At 44.3% G+C, this 20,000-nt stretch overlaps 2 protein-coding genes across 11 annotated transcripts in view; one reads left to right on the top strand and one right to left on the bottom strand.

The window, feature by feature from the left end:
- Window positions 1-10,052, bottom strand: part of rpp30 (ribonuclease P/MRP 30 subunit) — a 15,511-nt gene extending 5,459 nt beyond the window's left edge. Inside the window, exons 1-6 of the mRNA XM_028567211.1 lie at window positions 9,880-10,052; window positions 8,863-8,921; window positions 8,699-8,755; window positions 8,540-8,605; window positions 7,474-7,545; window positions 4,003-4,092 (exon numbers count right to left, since the gene is read on the bottom strand). Of these exons, the coding sequence (XP_028423012.1) occupies window positions 4,003-4,092; window positions 7,474-7,545; window positions 8,540-8,605; window positions 8,699-8,755; window positions 8,863-8,921; window positions 9,880-9,961 (426 nt within the window). The 5' untranslated portion in view covers window positions 9,962-10,052. The remainder of the gene's footprint in view (window positions 1-4,002; window positions 4,093-7,473; window positions 7,546-8,539; window positions 8,606-8,698; window positions 8,756-8,862; window positions 8,922-9,879) is intronic.
- Window positions 9,973-20,000, top strand: part of nudt13 (nudix (nucleoside diphosphate linked moiety X)-type motif 13) — a 10,258-nt gene continuing 230 nt past the window's right edge. The window contains exons 1-9 of one of the 10 annotated variants that reach the window (XM_028567209.1): window positions 9,973-10,231; window positions 10,973-11,384; window positions 13,491-13,633; window positions 14,105-14,212; window positions 16,295-16,401; window positions 16,503-16,622; window positions 16,724-16,835; window positions 17,220-17,374; window positions 17,463-20,000. The exon at window positions 17,463-20,000 is cut by the window's right edge and continues 230 nt beyond it. In XM_028567209.1, the coding sequence (XP_028423010.1) occupies window positions 11,317-11,384; window positions 13,491-13,633; window positions 14,105-14,212; window positions 16,295-16,401; window positions 16,503-16,622; window positions 16,724-16,835; window positions 17,220-17,374; window positions 17,463-17,648 (999 nt within the window). In that variant the 5' untranslated portion in view covers window positions 9,973-10,231; window positions 10,973-11,316 and the 3' untranslated portion in view covers window positions 17,649-20,000. The other 9 variants (XM_028567206.1, XM_028567205.1, XM_028567204.1 and 6 more) reach the window with 9 other exon arrangements.

The following is a 20,000-nucleotide window of genomic DNA, read 5'->3' as shown; positions in this document are numbered from 1 at the left end:
GGGTGATCAGGACGTGATCTACTATGACGTCAAGGTGATCAGGTGATCTACTATGACGTTAAGGTGATGATCTACTATGACGCTAAGGTGATCAGGTGATCTACTATGACGTCAAGGTGATCAGGATGATCTACTATGACGTTAATGTGATCAGGTGATCTACTATGACGGGGTGATCTACTATGACGTTAAGGTGATCTGATCTACTATGACGTTAAGGTGATCAGGTGATCTACTATGACGTTAAGGTGATCAGGTGATCTACTATGACGTCAAGGATCGGTGAAGGTGATCAGGTGATCTACTATGACGTCAAGGTGATCAGGTGATCTACTGACGTGGTGATCAGGTGATCTACTAAGGTGATCAGGTGATCTACTATGACGGTGATCTAAAGGTGATCAGGTGATCTACTATGACGTTAAGGTGATCAGGTGATCTACTATGACGTTAAGGTGATCAGGTGATCTACTATGACGTCAAGGTGATCAGGTGATCTACGTCATGATCGGTGATCCAATGTGATCAGGTGATCTACTATGGCGTTAAAGGTGATCAGGTGATCTACTATGACGTTAAGGTGATCAGGTGATCTACTATGACGTTAAGGTGATCAGGTGATCTACTATGATCAGGTGATCTACTATGACGTTAAGGTGATCAGGTGATCTACTATGACGTCAAGGTGATCAGGTGATCTACTATGACGTTAAGGTGATCAGGTGATCTACTATGACGTCAATGTGATCAGGTGATCTACTATGGCGTTAAGGTGATCAGGTGATCTACTAAGGTGATCAGGTGATCGACGTTAAGGTGATCAGGTGATCTACTATGACGTTAAGGTGATCAGGTGATCTACTGATGACGTTAAGGTGATCAGGTGATCTACTATGACGTCAATGTGATCAGGTGATCTACTATGACGTCAATGGTGATCAGGTGGTGATCAGGTGATCTATGGCGTAAGGTGATCAGGTGATCTACTATGACGTTAAGGTGATCAGGTGATCTACTATGACGTTAAGGTGATCAGGTGATCTACTATGACGTCAAGGTGATCAGGTGATCTACTATGACGTTAAGGTGATCAGGTGATCTACTATGACGTTAAGGTGATCAGGTGATCTACTATGACGTGATCGTTAAGGTGATCAGGTGATCTACTATGACGTTAAGGTGATCAGGTGATCAGGTGATCTCTACTATGACGTCAAGGTGATCAGGTGATCTACTATGCGTCAAGGTGATCAGGTGGTGATCTACTATGACGTCAATGTGATCAGGTGATCTACTATGATCGGTGATCTACTAATGTGATCAGGTGATCTAGGTGATCTACTATGACGTTAAGGTGATCAGGTGATCTACTATGTGATCTACTATGACGTTAAGGTGATCTGATCTACTATGACGTGGTCATCTACTATGACGTTAAGGTGATCAGGTGATCTACTATGACGTTAAGGTGATCAGGTGATCTACTATGACGTTAAGGATCAGGTGATCTCGTTAAGGTGATCAGGTGATCTACTATGACGTTAAGGTGATCAGGTGATCTACTATGGTCGCTAAGGTGATCAGGTGATCTACTATGACGTGATCAGGTGATCTACTGATGAAGGTGATCGTTACTAGGTGATCAGGTGATCTACTATGACGTTAAGGTGATCAGGTGATCTACTATATGGGTGATCTACTATGACGTTAATCAGGTGATCAGGTGATCTACTATGACGTTAAGGTGATCAGGTGATCTACTATGGTTAAGGTGATCAGGTGATCTACTATGACGTTAAGGTGATCAGGTGATCTACTATGACGTCAAGGTGATCAGGTGATCTACTATGACGTTAAGGTGATCAGGTGATCTACTATGACGTTAAGGTGATCTAGGTGATCTGATCTACTATGATCGGTGATCTAAGGTGATCAGGTGATCTACTATGGTTAAGGTGATCTGGTGATCTACTATGACGTTAAGGTGATCAGGTGATCTACTATGACGTTAAGGTGATCAGGTGATCTACTATGATCAGGTGATCTACTAAGGTGATCAGGTGATCTACTATGATGATCAGGTGATCTACTATGACGTTAAGGTGATCAGGTGATCTACTATGACGTCAAGGTGATCAGGTGATCTACTATGACGTCAATGTGATCAGGTGATCTACTATGACGTTAAGGTGATCAGGTGATCTACTATGACGTTATCAGGTGATCAGGTGATCTACGTTAAGATGATCGTTAAGGATCAGATCAGGTGATCTACTATGACGTTAAGGTGATCAGGTGATCTACTATGATCTACTATGACGTTAAGGTGATCAGGTGATCTACTATGAAGGTATCAGGTGATCAGGTGATCTACTACTGACATTGATCAGGTGATCTGATCACTATGGTGATCTATCTACTATGACGTTAAGGTGATGATCTACTATGGCGTTAAGGTGATCCATCTATGACGTTAAGGTGATCAGGTGATCTACTATGACGTTAAGGTGATCAGGTGATCTACTATGTGATCAAGGTGATCTGATCTATGACGTTAAGGTGATCAGGTGATCTACTATGACGTTAAGGTGATCAGGTGATCTACTATGACGTCAAGGTGATCAGGTGATCTATGACGTCAATGTGATCAGGTGATCTACTATGACGTTAAGGTGATCAGGTGATCTACTATGACGTTAAGGTGATCAGGTGATCTACTATGACGTTAAGGTGATCAGGTGATCTACTATGACGCGGTGATCAGGTGATCAGGTGATCCACTATGACGTTAAGGTGATCAGGTGATCTACTATGACGTTAAGGTGATCAGGTGATCTACTATGGGTGATCAGGTGATCTACTATGACGTTAAGATGATCAGGTGATCTACTATGACGATCAGGTATCTACTATGGTGATCAGGTGATCTACTATGACGTTAAGGTGATCAGGTGATCTATCTACTATGATCTACAAGGTGATCAGGTGATCTATATGACGTCAAGGTGATCAGGTGATCTACTATGACGTTAAGGTGATCAGGTGATCTACTATGACGTTAAGGTGATCAGGTGATCTACTATGATCAGGTGATCCACTATGACGTTAAGGTGATCAGGTGATCTACTATGACGTTGAGGTGATCAGGTGATCTACTATGACGTTAAGGTGATCAGGTGATCTACTATGTGATCTATGATCGGTCAATGTGGTGATCAGGTGATCTACTATGACGTTAAGGTGATCAGGTGATCTACTATGACGTTAAGGTGATCAGGTGATCTACTATGACGTTAAGGTGATCAGGTGATCTACTATGACGTTAAGGTGATCAGGTGATCTACTATGACGTTAAGGTGATCAGGTACTATCCTACTATGACGTTAAGGTGATCAGGTGATCTACTATGACGTTAAGGTGATCAGGTGATCTACTATGAAGGTGATCAGGTGATCTACTATGACGTTAAGGTGATCAGGTGATCTACTATGACGTTAAGGTGATCAGGTGATCTACTATGACGTTAAGGTGATCATGGGTGATCTATCTATGACGATGATCTTAAGGTGATCAGGTGATCTACTATGACAGGTGATTAAGATGATCAGGTGATCTACTATGACCTACTATGGTATACTATGACGTTAAGGTGATCAGGTGATCTACTTATGATCGGTTGATCAGGTGATCTACTATGGGTGATCAGGTGATCTACTATGATCGTTAAGGTGATCAGGTGATCTACTATGACATTAAGGTGATCAGGTGATCTACTATGACGTTAAGGTGATCAGGTGATCTACTATGACGTTAAGGTGATCAGGTGATCTTCTATGACGTTAAGGTGATCAGGTAATCTACTATGACGTCAAGGTGATCAGGTGATCTACTATGACGTTAAGGTGATCAGGTGATCTTCTATGACGTTAAGGTGATCAGGTGATCTACTATGACCAGGGGGTGGGGAGGGTCCATACTGTGTGACTACCGTAACATTCTCACCCCGTTGACAGGAGCTCTCTTGAAGAAGAAGGGAAGCTTCTCGGTCACTGAGATACAGATGATGTCTACATCATATATCATACAGGCTGCCTGCACACACACACACACACACACACACACACACACACACACACACACACACACACACACACAATTATATATCATTTAAATTAATATTTATTGCTGAAGCAGTAAATAAATCCTGAACTAGTGTATGAACAGCTGGCTGGTGATATAGGGCCCTAGTGATAAACTAACTAACTAACTAAAGTTAATGTAGTGTGGTGGTTAGGGTTATTTAGATATAGGGCCCTAGTGATAAACTAACTAACTAACTAACTAAAGTTAATGTAGTGTGGTGGTTAAGGTTATTTAGATATAGGGCCCTAGTGATAAACTAACTAACTAACTAAAGTTAATGTAGTGTGGTGGTTAGGGTTATTTAGATATAGGGCCCTAGTGATAAACTAACTAGCTAACTAACTAAAGTTAATGTAGTGTGGTGGTTAGGGTTATTTAGATATAGGGCCCTAGTGATAAACTAACTAACTAACTAACTAAAGTTAATGTAGTGTGGTGGTTAGGGTTATTTAGATATAGGGCCCTAGTGATAAACTAACTAACTAACTAAAGTTAATGTAGTGTGGTGGTTAGGGTTATTTAGATATAGGGCCCTAGTGATAAACTAACTAGCTAACTAAAGTTAATGTAGTGTGGTGGTTAGGGTTATTTAGATATAGGGCCCTAGTGATAAACTAACTAACTAACTAAAGTTAATGTAGTGTGGTGGTTAGGGTTATTTAGATATAGGGCCCTAGTGATAAACTAACTAGCTAACTAACTAAAGTTAATGTAGTGTGGTGGTTAGGGTTATTTAGATATAGGGCCCTAGTGATAAACTAACTAGCTAACTAACTAAAGTTAATGTAGTGTGGTGGTTAGGGTTATTTAGATATAGGGCCCTAGTGATAAACTAACTAGCTAACTAACTAAAGTTAATGTAGTGTGGTGGTTAGGGTTATTTAGATATAGGGCCCTAGTGATAAACTAACTAACTAACTAACTAAAGTTAATGTAGTGTGGTGGTTAGGGTTATTTAGATATAGGGCCCTAGTGATAAACTAACTAGCTAACTAACTAAAGTTAATGTAGTGTGGTGGTTAGGGTTATTTAGATATAGGGCCCTAGTGATAAACTAACTAGCTAACTAACTAAAGTTAATGTAGTGTGGTGGTTAGGGCTATTTAGATATAGGGCCCTAGTGATAAACTAACTAACTAACTAACTAAAGTTAATGTAGTGTGGTGGTTAGGGTTATTTAGATATAGGGCCCTAGTGATAAACTAACTAACTAACTAACTAAAGTTAATGTAGTGTGGTGGTTAGGGTTATTTAGATATAGGGCCCTAGTGATAAACTAACTAACTAACTAAAGTTAATGTAGTGTGGTGGTTAGGGTTATTTAGATATAGGGCCCTAGTAATAAACTAACTAACTAACTAACTAAAGTTAATGTAGTGTGGTGGTTAGGGTTATTTAGATATAGGGCCCTAGTGATAAACTAACTAACTAACTAAAGTTAATGTAGTGTGGTGGTTAGGGTTATTTAGATATAGGGCCCTAGTGATAAACTAACTAACTAACTAACTAAAGTTAATGTAGTGTGGTGGTTAGGGTTATTTAGATATAGGGCCCTAGTGATAAACTAACTAGCTAACTAACTAAAGTTAATGTAGTGTGGTGGTTAGGGTTATTTAGATATAGGGCCCTAGTGATAAACTAACTAACTAACTAACTAAAGTTAATGTAGTGTGGTGGTTAGGGTTATTTAGATATAGGGCCCTAGTGATAAACTAACTAACTAACTAACTAAAGTTAATGTAGTGTGGTGGTTAGGGTTATTTAGATATAGGGCCCTAGTGATAAACTAACTAACTAACTAAAGTTAATGTAGTGTGGTGGTTAGGGTTATTTAGATATAGGGCCCTAGTGATAAACTAACTAGCTAACTAACTAACTAACTAACTAGCTAACTAAAGTTAATGTAGTGTGGTGGTTAGGGTTATTTAGATATAGGGCCCTAGTGATAAACTAACTAACTAACTAAAGTTAATGTAGTGTGGTGGTTAGGGTTATTTAGATATAGGGCCCTAGTGATAAACTAACTAGCTAACTAAAGTTAATGTAGTGTGGTGGTTAGGGTTATTTAGATATAGGGCCCTAGTGATAAACTAACTAGCTAACTAACTAAAGTTAATGTAGTGTGGTGGTTAGGGTTATTTAGATATAGGGCCCTAGTGATAAACTAACTAGCTAACTAAAGTTAATGTAGTGTGGTGGTTAGGGTTATTTAGATATAGGGCCCTAGTGATAAACTAACTAACTAACTAAAGTTAATGTAGTGTGGTGGTTAGGGTTATTTAGATATAGGGCCCTAGTGATAAACTAACTAACTAACTAAAGTTAATGTAGTGTGGTGGTTAGGGTTATTTAGATATAGGGCCCTAGTGATAAACTAACTAGCTAACTAACTAACTAACTAACTAACTAACTAGCTAACTAAAGTTAATGTAGTGTGGTGGTTAGGGTTATTTAGATATAGGGCCCTAGTGATAAACTAACTAACTAACTAACTAAAGTTAATGTAGTGTGGTGGTTAGGGTTATTTAGATATAGGGCCCTAGTGATAAACTAACTAGCTAACTAAAGTTAATGTAGTGTGGTGGTTAGGGTTATTTAGATATAGGGCCCTAGTGATAAACTAACTAGCTAACTAACTAAAGTTAATGTAGTGTGGTGGTTAGGGTTATTTAGATATAGGGCCCTAGTGATAAACTAACTAGCTAACTAACTAAAGTTAATGTAGTGTGGTGGTTAGGGTTATTTAGATATAGGGCCCTAGTGATAAACTAACTAACTAACTAAAGTTAATGTAGTGTGGTGGTTAGGGTTATTTAGATATAGGGCCCCCTAGTGATAAACTAACTAACTAACTAACTAAAGTTAATGTAGTGTGGTGGTTAGGGTTATTTAGATATAGGGCCCTAGTGATAAACTAACTAGCTAACTAACTAAAGTTAATGTAGTGTGGTGGTTAGGGTTATTTAGATATAGGGCCCTAGTGATAAACTAACTAGCTAACTAACTAAAGTTAATGTAGTGTGGTGGTTAGGGTTATTTAGATATAGGGCCCTAGTGATAAACTAACTAACTAACTAAAGTTAATGTAGTGTGGTGGTTAGGGTTATTTAGATATAGGGCCCTAGTGATAAACTAACTAACTAACTAACTAAAGTTAATGTAGTGTGGTGGTTAGGGTTATTTAGATATAGGGCCCTAGTAATAAACTAACTAACTAACTAACTAAAGTTAATGTAGTGTGGTGGTTAGGGTTATTTAGATATAGGGCCCTAGTGATAAACTAACTAACTAACTAACTAACTAACTAACGTAGTGTGGTGTGATTCTCACGTGGAAGAGTTTCTCTGTGGTCGGCTGGACGGCCAGCAGGTCATAACGCCGATACTCCACAGCTGTAGGCCTCTGAAGACAGACAGGCAGACAGACAGACAGACAGGCAGGCAGACAGACAGACAGACAGGCAGGCAGACAGACAGACAGGCAGGCAGGCAGGCAGACAGGCAGACAGGGAGACAGGCAGGCAGACAGACAGACAGACAGGCAGACAGACAGGCAGACAGACAGAGAGACAGACAGGCAGGCAGACAGACAGGCAGACAGACAGGCAGACAGACAGACAGACAGACAGACAGGCAGGCAGACAGGCAGACAGACAGGCAGACAGACAGGCAGACAGGCAGGCAGGCAGGCAGGCAGGCAGGCAGGCAGACAGGCAGACAGGCAGACAGACAGGCAGACAGACAGGCAGGCAGGCAGGCAGACAGACAGACAGACAGGCAGGCAGCAGGCAGACAGACAGGCAGGCAGAGAGACAGGCAGAGAGACAGGCAGAGAGACAGGCAGGCAGGCAGACATACAGGCAGACAGGCAGACAGGCAGACAGACAGGCAGACAGACAGGCAGACAGACAGGCAGACAGACAGGCAGGCAGGCAGACAGACAGGCAGACAGGCAGACAGACAGACAGGCAGGCAGACAGGCAGAGAGACAGGCAGGCAGACAGACAGACAGGCAGGCAGACAGACAGGCAGACAGACAGGCAGGCAGACAGGCAGACAGGCAGACAGGCAGACAGACAGGCAGGCAGACAGACAGACAGGCAGGCAGACAGACAGGCAGACAGCCAGACAGACAGGCAGACAGGCAGACAGGCAGACAGACAGGCAGGCAGAGAGAGAGACAGACAGACAGACAGACAGACAGACACACACACAGACAGAGAGAGACACACATACAGAGACAGGCAGACAGACAGGCAGACCGACAGACAGACAGACAGACAGACAGACAGACAGACAGGCAGAGAGATAGACAGACAGACACACATGCTTTTATTGTGAAAGTCAACTTTTAAGCAGCAGTAAATGAAAGATTTCAAAATAAAATCATCACTCACAAAGTGACTGGCGTCTGACATCACAATGGTCAGTCTGTTCAGCACTCTGATTGGCCGGGAGCGACCCTGACGGAGACAGATGTTAACACAACAACAACAACAACAACACCACCACCACCACCACAGACACTCCTCTTCCTCTTCCTCTTCCTCACCTACCTGTACGACGGGCAGCGAGTCCATCAGCTCGCTGATCGGCGTCGGGGAGGGAATCTCCTGCAAACAGGAAGTAAACAGATTGTTACAAAATAAAAGCGACAAAGACCACATGTATATAAATAATAATAATAATAATAATAATAATAATAATAATATAAACTCACCTGTTTCTTTTTGGCTGTTGGTTCAAACACGTAGTTGATGGCGACTGTAGAGAAACCGACTGGAAGAAGAAAACACACATGTACTTTAACTTTATATAAACATTAATCATTCAGCTACGATACTGAGCTGACCCATATTTAATATTAATATATCAGGTTTGTTTGCTGGCAGGATTTCTTGAAAAAAGTCAAAGTTTTTCTAATTAAAATGCTGTTTGTTGGTTATTTTGTGCAGCCGAATTCTCCACTGGCTCTTATTTGTTTGAATAATGTCTCCAATGATGTTCTATTTCAAGTATATCTTCATAAAGCACAACAGAAAACGTTAAATACAGAGTTTTTTTAAACGTCCGAGTCCGGTGGGAAGCTTTCTGAGCTGCATTCCCTAAAATATTAGGTTATTGGATAAATACAGGATTTATTGGTTGTTTGTTGGTTCAGTTGTGTTGCCGAATTGTCCACTGGCTCTTTTTTGTTTTAATGATGTATTACATTATATTATATTTCAATTATATTTTTACGAAGGGAAGCCTTAAATACAGAGCTTTTCTGAACGTCTGGTGCCATGGTTTACGGTCTGTTTTAAGGCAGAAAACACAGACCCCCAACACAGATATATTACTTAATGAATGAATAACTATATAGTGAATTATTAACCTGGGGCTTTGCTGACAATGAAGTGTATTTAATTCTGTTTGGACGGTCTGTCGTTAAACCAGAAAGCAAAGAAACCTTTAAAATTACGTTTTTTTAAACAGAGTTTGGTGCGAAAGTTTGTTGTGAGGTTTATGAGCTATTAAAGTGTCTTTATTGAATAAATAAGTTACACAGTGATCCACATATGTGTAATCAGCTGGTTAAAGAACTAACGGAGCACCATGGATGTCTTGTATGGGTTACACACAGACCAACAGAGCTATACAACTCGGAGCTAACGTTAGCTAGCCGTGTTAGCATCAGATCCCCGGCTGTTAAACTCGTGTTATTTTAAAGGTAAACTGGACTGAAGAGACTCACGGTGAGCTGCTGTCTCTATCAGACTCTGGAGCCGGCTCTTATCCGCCGTGTAGTTCACATTTAAATCCATAAACACAGACATGATACTTCCTGCTGTCAGCCTCTGGTCAGCCTCCACTCTCTGCCACGAGAGTTTAAGTTTCCTGTCGGAAGTTACGCAAAATCTCGCAAAATCTCGCAAAAATCTAGGCTAATATAATAATATAATTACCACACTGACACACACACAAACACATACATATCTTATATTGTTTCTCTGGATCATTACTTTGAGTACGTGTTTAAAAAAGTTTTTTGGGGGGGAGCCACAACAAAAAAGGGCATTCCGCTTGAAGAAGAGAAGCAGCTGCAGGTATATGACAACACAAACACACACTTCTACTGTACAGCACAGCACACACAGTTATGTATTTAAAACACACTCCGAATTCTCCACTAATCGTCATTTGTTTGAAGAATGGGTTAAGTCATGTTGTATAGTAATTCTCTTTTTACCCATAGCAAGGGAAACTTTAAATAGAACGATTTGTGAACGGAGTCTTGTATCACGGTCTGAAAAAAAAACGGACCCTCAAACCGATATATTTTCGGTCAGACTCGGTAATTGGTAAATTTGAGGTAATCCAGACGCTCTGCTGTAACGTCAGCGTTCATCTGATCTCCAGATCTCAGGTTACAAACTTTATTATTGTTTCACACACACATATTCCGCCAATAACTGAGTGTGTCGCTGAGAAAGCGTCTGTGAACTGTAAGAGGATATATGTTGTATTTCCGTTAAAATAAGAGCAGCTTGTTTGATTAAATTTGCGCCGAAATGACCCGTGGACACGGGAGATTCAGATGTGTATCTTTAATTATATTATAATTATTAAAAAATATCACGGAAAACAAATCAACATCTAAAGTGACAGATTTTTAAAGGGGACTCGGCAACGTTGTCTCTCCACACAGCAACACATTCTCATGTGACCAAAAGTTTCCCCCTGCCTCCACTCTGTGCTAAGCTAGGGTAACAGTGTCCTCTGCCTTCTGTCTTTGTGCTAAGCTAGGCTAACAGTTTCCTCTGCCTTCTGTCTTTGTGCTAAGCTAGGCTAAGAGTTTCCTCTGCCTTCTGTCTTTGTGCCAAGCTAGACTAATAGTGTCTTCTGCCTCCAGTTTTTGTGCTAAGATAGGCTAACAGTTTCTTCTGCTTCTAGTCTTTGTGCTAAGCTAGGCTAACAGTGTCCTATTCCTCCAGTCTTTGTGCTAAGCTAGGCTAACAGTGTCCTATTCCTCCAGTCTTTGTGCTATGCTAGGCTAACATTGTCCTCTGCCTCCAGTCTTAGTGCTAAGCTAGGCTAACATTGTCCTCTGCCTCCAATCTTAGTGCTAAGCTAGGCTAACAGTGTCCTCTGCCTCCAGTCTCTGTGCTAAGCTAGGCTAACAGTGGCGGCCATGTTGAGACCAGTGAGGACCCTGGCCCCTCTGTCCCGGTGCTGCTCCAGCTTCGTCTCCAGGATGAGGTCCAGTAACTCGTTTTGGGTTTTTAATCTCTTCTTTCTGTCAATGAGCCAATGAGATGCTTTCTTTACCCAGTCGGTACTTTAACCAATGAGATGCTTTCTTTACCCAGTCTTTACTTTAACCAATGAGATGCTTTCTTTACCCAGTCTGTAGTTTAACCAATGAGATGCTTTCTTTACCCAGTCTTTACTTTAACCAATGAGATGCTTTCTTTACCCAGTCGGTACTTTAACCAATGAGATGCTTTCTTTACCCAGTCGGTACTTTAACAAATGAGATGCTTTCTTTACCCAGTCTGTAGTTTAACCAATGAGATGCTTTCTTTACCCAGTCGGTACTTTAACCAATGAGATGCTTTCTTTACCCAGTCTTTACTTTAACCAATGAGATGCTTTCTTTACCCAGTCTTTACTTTAACCAATGAGATGCTTTCTTTACCCAGTCTTTACTTTAACCAATGAGATGCTTTCTTTACCCAGTCTGTAGTTTAACCAATGAGATGCTTTCTTTACCCAGTCGGTACTTTAACCAATGAGATGCTTTCTTTACCCAGTCTGTAGTTTAACCAATGAGATGCTTTCTTTACCCAGTCTGTAGTTTAACCAATGAGATGCTTTCTTTACCTAGTCTGTAGTTTAACCAATGAGATGCTTTCTTTACCCAGTCTGTAGTTTAACCAATGAGATGCTTTCTTTACCTAGTCTGTAGTTTAACCAATGAGATGCTTTCTTTACCCAGTCTTTGAGATGCTTTCTTTACCCAGTCTTTACTTTAACCAATGAGATGCTTTCTTTACCAACCAATGAGATGCTTTCTTTACCCAGTCTTACTTTAACCAATGAGATGCTTTCTTTACCCAGTGGGTACTTTAACCAATGAGATGCTTTCTTTACCCAGTCGGTACTTTAACCAATGAGATGCTTTCTTTACCCAGTCGGTACTTTAACCAATGAGATGCTTTCTTTACCCAGTCTGTAGTTTAACCAATGAGATGCTTTCTTTACCCAGTCTGTAGTTTAACCAATGAGATGCTTTCTTTACCTAGTCTGTAGTTTAACCAATGAGATGCTTTCTTTACCCAGTCTTTACTTTAACCAATGAGATGCTTTCTTTACCCAGTCGGTACTTTAACCAATGAGATGCTTTCTTTACCCAGTCTTTACTTTAACCAATGAGATGCTTTCTTTACCCAGTCTTTACTTTAACCAATGAGATGCTTTCTTTACCCAGTCTGTACTTTAACCAATGAGATGCTTTCTTTACCCAGTCGGTACTTTAACCAATGAGATGCTTTCTTTACCCAGTCGGTACTTTAACCAATGAGATGCTTTCTTTACCCAGTCGGTACTTTAACCAATGAGATGCTTTCTTTACCCAGTCTGTAGTTTAACCAATGAGATGCTTTCTTTACCCAGTCGGTACTTTAACCAATGAGATGCTTTCTTTACCCAGTCGGTACTTTAACCAATGAGATGCTTTCTTTACCCAGTCGGTACTTTAACCAATGAGATGCTTTCTTTACCCAGTCGGTACTTTAACCAATGAGATGCTTTCTTTACCCAGTCGGTACTTTAACCAATGAGATGCTTTCTTTACCCAGTCGGTACTTTAACCAATGAGATGCTTTCTTTACCCAGTCGGTACTTTAACCAATGAGATGCTTTCTTTACCCAGTCGGTACTTTAACCAATGAGATGCTTTCTTTACCCAGTCGGTACTTTAACCAATGAGATGCTTTCTTTACCCAGTCTGTAGTTTAACCAATGAGATGCTGTGTTTCAGGTCTGTCGGTACTTTAACCAATGAGATGCTGTGTTTCAGGTTTGTCGGTACTTTAACCAATGAGATGCTGTGTTTCAGGTCTGTTTCAGGTCTGTCGGTACTTTAACCAATGAGATGCTGTGTTTCAGGTTTGTCGGTACTTTAACCAATGACTTGCTGTGTTTCAGGTCTGTCGGTACTTTAACCAATGAGATGCTGTGTTTCAGGTTTGTCGGTACTTTAACCAATGAGATGCTGTGTTTCAGGTCTGTCGGTACTTTAACCAATGAGATGCTGTGTTTCAGGTTTGTCGGTACTTTAACCAATGAGATGCTGTGTTTCAGGTTTGTCGACCGGCTGAAGCGGGACGATGAAGCGTGCGCTGCAGCACTGCAGAGCGGCCAGATGTTCCTGTTCCACCGGCTGGCTCCACTGCTGCAACGCACCGAGAGGGGAACCCTCAGACCCATAGCACGCAGAACCTCAGGTACAGAACCTTAGAACCTCAGAGACAGAACCTCAGGCACAGATCCTCAGGTACAGATCCTCAGGTACACATCCTCAGGGACAGATCCTCAGGTACAGATCCTCAGATCCTCAGGTACAGATCCTCAGAACCTCAGGTACAGATCCTCAGAACCTCAGGTACAAAACCTCAGATCCTCAGGTACAGATCCTCAGAACCTCAGGTACAGATCCTCAGGTACAGAACCTCAGAACCTCAGGTACAGATCCTCAGGTACAGAACCTCAGAACCTCAGGTACAGATCCTTAGAACCTCAGGCACAGAACCTCAGAGACAGAATCTTAGAACCTCAGAGACAGAACCTCAGGCACAGAACCTCAGAGACAGAACCTCAGGGTATAGATGTTGGCCAGTGGATTGTTTATCTACAATCACTGCCTCAGGTAGAACCAGAACCTGAGGAACCTTTCAAACCATCCTGATCTGTTCCAGGCGTGCAGTCGATCCTGCAGAGACTCGGCTCGGACCCAACCCTGCTGGACCAGTCGGTTCTGATTGGCTGCTCCCAACAGAACCAGGCTCAGTTCTGTCTGGACGTCGGTAAGAAAACATTAGTTATATATTATATTATATTATTATTATTGGAACACCTCCCTAGGGAGGGCGCCCAGGGGCATCCTTACCAGATGCCCGAACCACCTCAACTGGCTCCTTTCGGCGCAAAGGAGCAGCGGCTCTCTCCGAGCTCCTCACGGATGACTGAGCTTCTCACCCTATCTCTAAGGGAGACGCCCAGCCACCCTCCTGACGAAACCCATTTCGCCGCTTGTACCCTGGATCTCGTTCTTTCGGTCATGACCCAGCCTTCATGACCATAGGTGAGGGTAGGAACGAAAACTGACCGGTAGATCGAGAGCTTTGCCTTCTGGCTCAGCTCTCTTTTCGTCCACAACGGTGCGATAGATTGAATGTAATACCGCACCCGCTGCGCCCGATTCTCCGACCAATCTCCTGCTCCATTGTCCCCTCACTCGCGAACAAAACCCCAAGGTACTTGAACTCCTTCACTTGGGGTAAGGACTCATTCCCTACCTGGAGAAGGCATTCCATCGGTTTCCTGCTGAGAACCATGGCCTCAGATTTAGAGGTGCTGATCCTCATCCCAACCGCTTCACACTCGGCTGCGAACCGATCCAGTGAGTGCTGAAGGTCGCAGGCCGATGATGCCATCAGGACCACATCATCTGCAAAGAGCAGCGATGAGATCCCCAGCCCACCAAACTGCAACCCTTCCCCACCCCGACTACGCCTCGATATCCTGTCCATAAATATTACAAACCGGATTGGTGACAAAGCGCAGCCCTGGCGGAGGCCAACCCTCACCTGAAACGATTCTGACTTACTGCCGAGAACCCGGACACAGCTCTCACTTTGGTTGTACAGAGATTGGATGGCCCTGAGTAGAGACCCCCTCACCCCATACTCCCGCAGCACCTCCCACAGTATCTCCCGGGGGACCCGGTCATACGCCTTCTCCAAATCCACAAAAGCCCACTGGAACCCCATGCAGGGCTCCACTCAAGGTCTCCAAGAAGGCCGAATACTCCGAACTCCTGTTTGGTGCATATGCACAAACAACAGTCAGAGTTTTCCCCCACAACCCGCAGGCGTGGGGAGGCGACCCTCTCGTCCACGGGGTAAACTCCAACACAGCGGCGCTCAGCCGGGGCTTGTGAGTATCCCCACACCAGCCCGGCGCCTCACACCCTGGGCAACTCCGGAGAAGAAAAGAGTCCAACCCCTATCCAGGAGTATGGTTCCAGAACCGAGACTGTGCGTGAGAGGTAAGCCCCACCAGATCTAACCGGTGGCGCTCCACCTCCCGCACCAGTTCCGGCTCCTTCCCCACAGAGAGGTGACGTTCCACGTCCCCAGAGCCAGCATCTGCTGCCCGGGTCTGGTCCGTCGAGGCCCCTGACCTTCACTGCCACCCATGTGGCAGCGCACCCGACCCCAACGGTTCCTCCCACAGGTGGTGGGCCCATGGGCTGGAGAGATGGGAGCCACGTAGCTTGTTCGGGCTGTGCCCGGCCGGGCTCCGTGGCAAACCCGCCACCAGGCGCTCGCCGACGAGCCCGCCCGTCTGGGCCTGGCTCCAGGCGGGGGTCCCGGGCTTCCTCCGGGCAGGGTCACGTCACCTCTTCTACGTTGGCTCATAGGGTTTTTGAACCATTCTTTATCTGGCCCCTCACCTGAGACCACTTTGCCTTGGGAGACCCTACCAGGAGCACAAAGCTCCAGACAACACAGCCCTCAGGTTCACAGAGACACACAAACCTCTCCACCACGATAAGGTGATGGTTCCCAAAGATTATATTATATTATATATTATTTATATTATATATATTATATTATATTATATATATTATTTATATTATATTATATATATTATATAATACTTCTTATGATGTTTTTGTCGCTTTTATCGAATTTTAGTTTTTCCCCAAAACATAATTCGTTTTTGTGGCTTATTTGTGGCTTTAGTTTGTATTGTCTTTAACTTCTCAGGACTCATTTTGTCTGTGTTCTTTGTGTTGTGTGTCTGTGTCTGTGTGTGTTGTGTGTCTGTGTGAGTCTGTGTGTGTTGTGTGTCTGTGTGTGTGTGTGTGTGTCTGTGTGTAGGAGAAGTGGACCAGGAGGTTCTGGAGGAAGAGTGTGGAGGAACCTTCATCGATCTGAAGAAGTCTTTCTTTCTCCTCCCGGCAGCAGAGGCTCCTCTGGTCGCCAAGGTCAGGGGCAGGGCCTAACACTCAGAGGGAGGGGCCTAACACTCAGGGGGAGGAGCCTAACGCTGTAGTTATATTATTATTTATACGTGTTCGTCCCTCAGGGTCAGGCTCTGCTGCGCTGGCATCAAACCAGCGGTTTCTGCAGCGCCACGGGGCGACCCACCCAGCGCAACCGGGCGGGAAGTCAGAGAGTCTGCAGCGACATCATCTACTACCCCAAGGTAACACACACACACACACACACACACACACACACACACACACACAGACAGACACACTATATTCCCTTGTTGTTGTTGTTGTTGTTGTTGTTGTCCTCCAGATGTCTCCGGTGGTCATCGCCCTGGTGTCTGATGGGAAACGGTGTTTGTTAGGCCGACAGGTGTCCTTCCCTCGGGGGATGTACAGCGCTCTGGCTGGCTTCTGTGACATGGGTCTGTCTGTCACTCTCTCTCAACTGTCTGTCTGTCTTACCAGTCTGTGTGTCTGTCTCTCTTAGCTGTCTACCTGTCTGTCTGTCCCTCTCTGACCTGTCTCTTTCCTACCTGTCCGTCTCTCTGACCTGTCTGTCTCTCCTACCTGTCTGTGTTTCTGTCTCTCTGACCTGTCTGTCTCTCCTACCTGTCTGTCTCTCCTACCTGTCTGTCTCTCTGACCTCTCCTACCTGTCTGTCTCTCTGACTTGTCCGTCTCTCCTACCTGTCTGTCTCTCAGGGGAGGCTCTGATCAGGGAGCTAGCAGAGGAGGTGGGTTTGGAGCTCCTCAGCGTCTCTCCTACCTGTCTGTCTCTCTGACCTCTCTGACCTGTCTGTCTCTCAGGGGAGACCCTGGAGGAGGCTCTGATCAGGGAGCTAGCAGAGGAGGTGGGTTTGGAGCTCCTCAGCGTCTCCTACAGCTCCTCGCAGCATTGGCCGTTTCCTCACAGCTCCTTCATGATTGGCTGCCACGCCACTGTAAGCCCCGCCCACACTCAGGTGAGCTGTCCTTTCAGATTGAAGCAGTTTTTAAAGCACCAATGAACGCTGTGATCGGTGTGTGGAACGCTACCTGTTTGTCCCCCAGCTGTCCGTGGACCAATCAGAGCTGGAGGATGCTCGCTGGTTCAGTCTGGAGGAAGTGGTCACCGCCCTGCAGGTGAAGGCCCCGCCCCCGAGAGGCGCCGCTGGCCTATGGCTGCCTCCCAAACACGCCATCGCCAACCGCCTCATCAGAGAGTGGGCGGAGCAACAGAGACTGGACTACAACTGATCCCAGACTGGACTACAGCTGATCCCAGACTGAACTACAGCTGATCCCAGACTGGACTACAGATGATCCCAGACTGGACTACAGATGATCCCAGACTGAACTACAACTGATCCCAGACTGAACTACAGATGATCCCAGACTGGACTACAGCTGATCCCAGACTGAACTACAGCTGATCCCAGACTGGACTACAGATGATCCCAGACTGGACTACAGATGATCCCAGACTGGACTACAACTGATCCCAGACTGAACTACAGATGATCCCAGACTGGACTACAACTGATCCCAGACTGAACTACAGATGATCCCAGACTGAACTACAACTGATCCCAGACTGGACTACAACTGATCCCAGACTGGACTACAGCTGATCCCAGACTGGACTACAGATGATCCCAGACTGGACTACAACTGATCCCAGACTGAACTACAGATGATCCCAGACTGGACTACAACTGATCCCAGACTGGACTACAGATGATCCCAGACTGGACTACAACTGATCCCAGACTGAACTACAACTGATCCCAGACTGGACTACAGCTGATCCCAGACTGGACTACAACTGATCCCAGACTGAACTACAGCTGATCCCAGACTGGACTACAACTGATCCCAGACTGAACTACAGATGATCCCAGACTGGACTACAACTGATCCCAGACTGGACTACAGATGATCCCAGACTGGACTACAGATGATCCCAGACTGGACTACAGATGATCCCAGACTGGACTACAACTGATCCCAGACTGAACTACAACTGATCCCAGACTGGACTACAACTGATCCCAGACTGGACTACAGATGATCCCAGACTGGACTACAACTGATCCCAGACTGAACTACAACTGATCCCAGACTGGACTACAACTGATCCCAGACTGGACTACAGATGATCCCAGACTGGACTACAACTGATCCCAGACTGAACTACAACTGATCCCAGACTGGACTACAACTGATCCCAGACTGGACTACAGCTGATCCCAGACTGGACTACAGATGATCCCAGACTGGACTACAACTGATCCCAGACTGAACTACAACTGATCCCAGACTGGACTACAACTGATCCCAGACTGGACTACAGATGATCCCAGACTGGACTACAACTGATCCCAGACTGAACTACAACTGATCCCAGACTGGACTACAGCTGATCCCAGACTGGACTACAACTGATCCCAGACTGAACTACAGCTGATCCCAGACTGGACTACAACTGATCCCAGACTGAACTACAGATGATCCCAGACTGGACTACAACTGATCCCAGACTGGACTACAGATGATCCCAGACTGGACTACAGATGATCCCAGACTGGACTACAGATGATCCCAGACTGGACTACAACTGATCCCAGACTGAACTACAACTGATCCCAGACTGGACTACAACTGATCCCAGACTGGACTACAGATGATCCCAGACTGGACTACAACTGATCCCAGACTGAACTACAACTGATCCCAGACTGGACTACAACTGATCCCAGACTGGACTACAGCTGATCCCAGACTGGACTACAACTGATCCCAGACTGAACTACAGCTGATCCCAGACTGGACTACAACTGATCCCAGACTGAACTACAGATGATCCCAGACTGGACTACAACTGATCCCAGACTGGACTACAGATGATCCCAGACTGGACTACAGATGATCCCAGACTGAACTACAGCTGATCCCAGACTGAACTACAGATGATCCCAGACTGAACTACAGATGATCCCAGACTGGACTACAACTGATCCCAGACTGGACTACAACTGATCCCAGACTGAACTACAGATGATCCCAGACTGGACTACAACTGATCCCAGACTGGACTACAGCTGATCCCAGACTGATACAGCTGATCCCAGACTGAACTACAGATGATCCCAGACTGATACAGCTGATCCCAGACTGAACTACAACTGATCCCAGACTGGACTACAACTGATCCCAGACTGAACTACAGATGATCCCAGACTGATACAGCTGATCCCAGACTGAACTACAGATGATCCCAGACTGAACTACAACTGATCCCAGACTGGACTACAACTGATCCCAGACTGATACAGCTGATCCCAGACTGAACTACAACTGATCCCAGACTGGACTACAACTGATCCCAGACTGAACTACAGATGATCCCAGACTGGACTACAGATGATCCCAGACTGGACTACAGATGATCCCAGACTGGACTACAGATTAAAAAATTGCAATATAAAATGTAATCCGGTAATCCTCAATAATCACTGTAATCTGATTACACTTTTTTTTTTATTGTGTGTGTTGTAATCTGGGCTGATTTTAATTACTTGATTTTTGTAATCTGATTACATGTAATCA

Source organism: Perca flavescens, chromosome 21 (assembly GCF_004354835.1).
Source record: "Perca flavescens isolate YP-PL-M2 chromosome 21, PFLA_1.0, whole genome shotgun sequence".
Lineage (NCBI taxonomy): Eukaryota > Metazoa > Chordata > Actinopteri > Perciformes > Percidae > Perca > Perca flavescens.
Note: the sequence above shows the minus strand (reverse complement) of the source record. Positions and strands in the feature narration are given on the sequence as shown.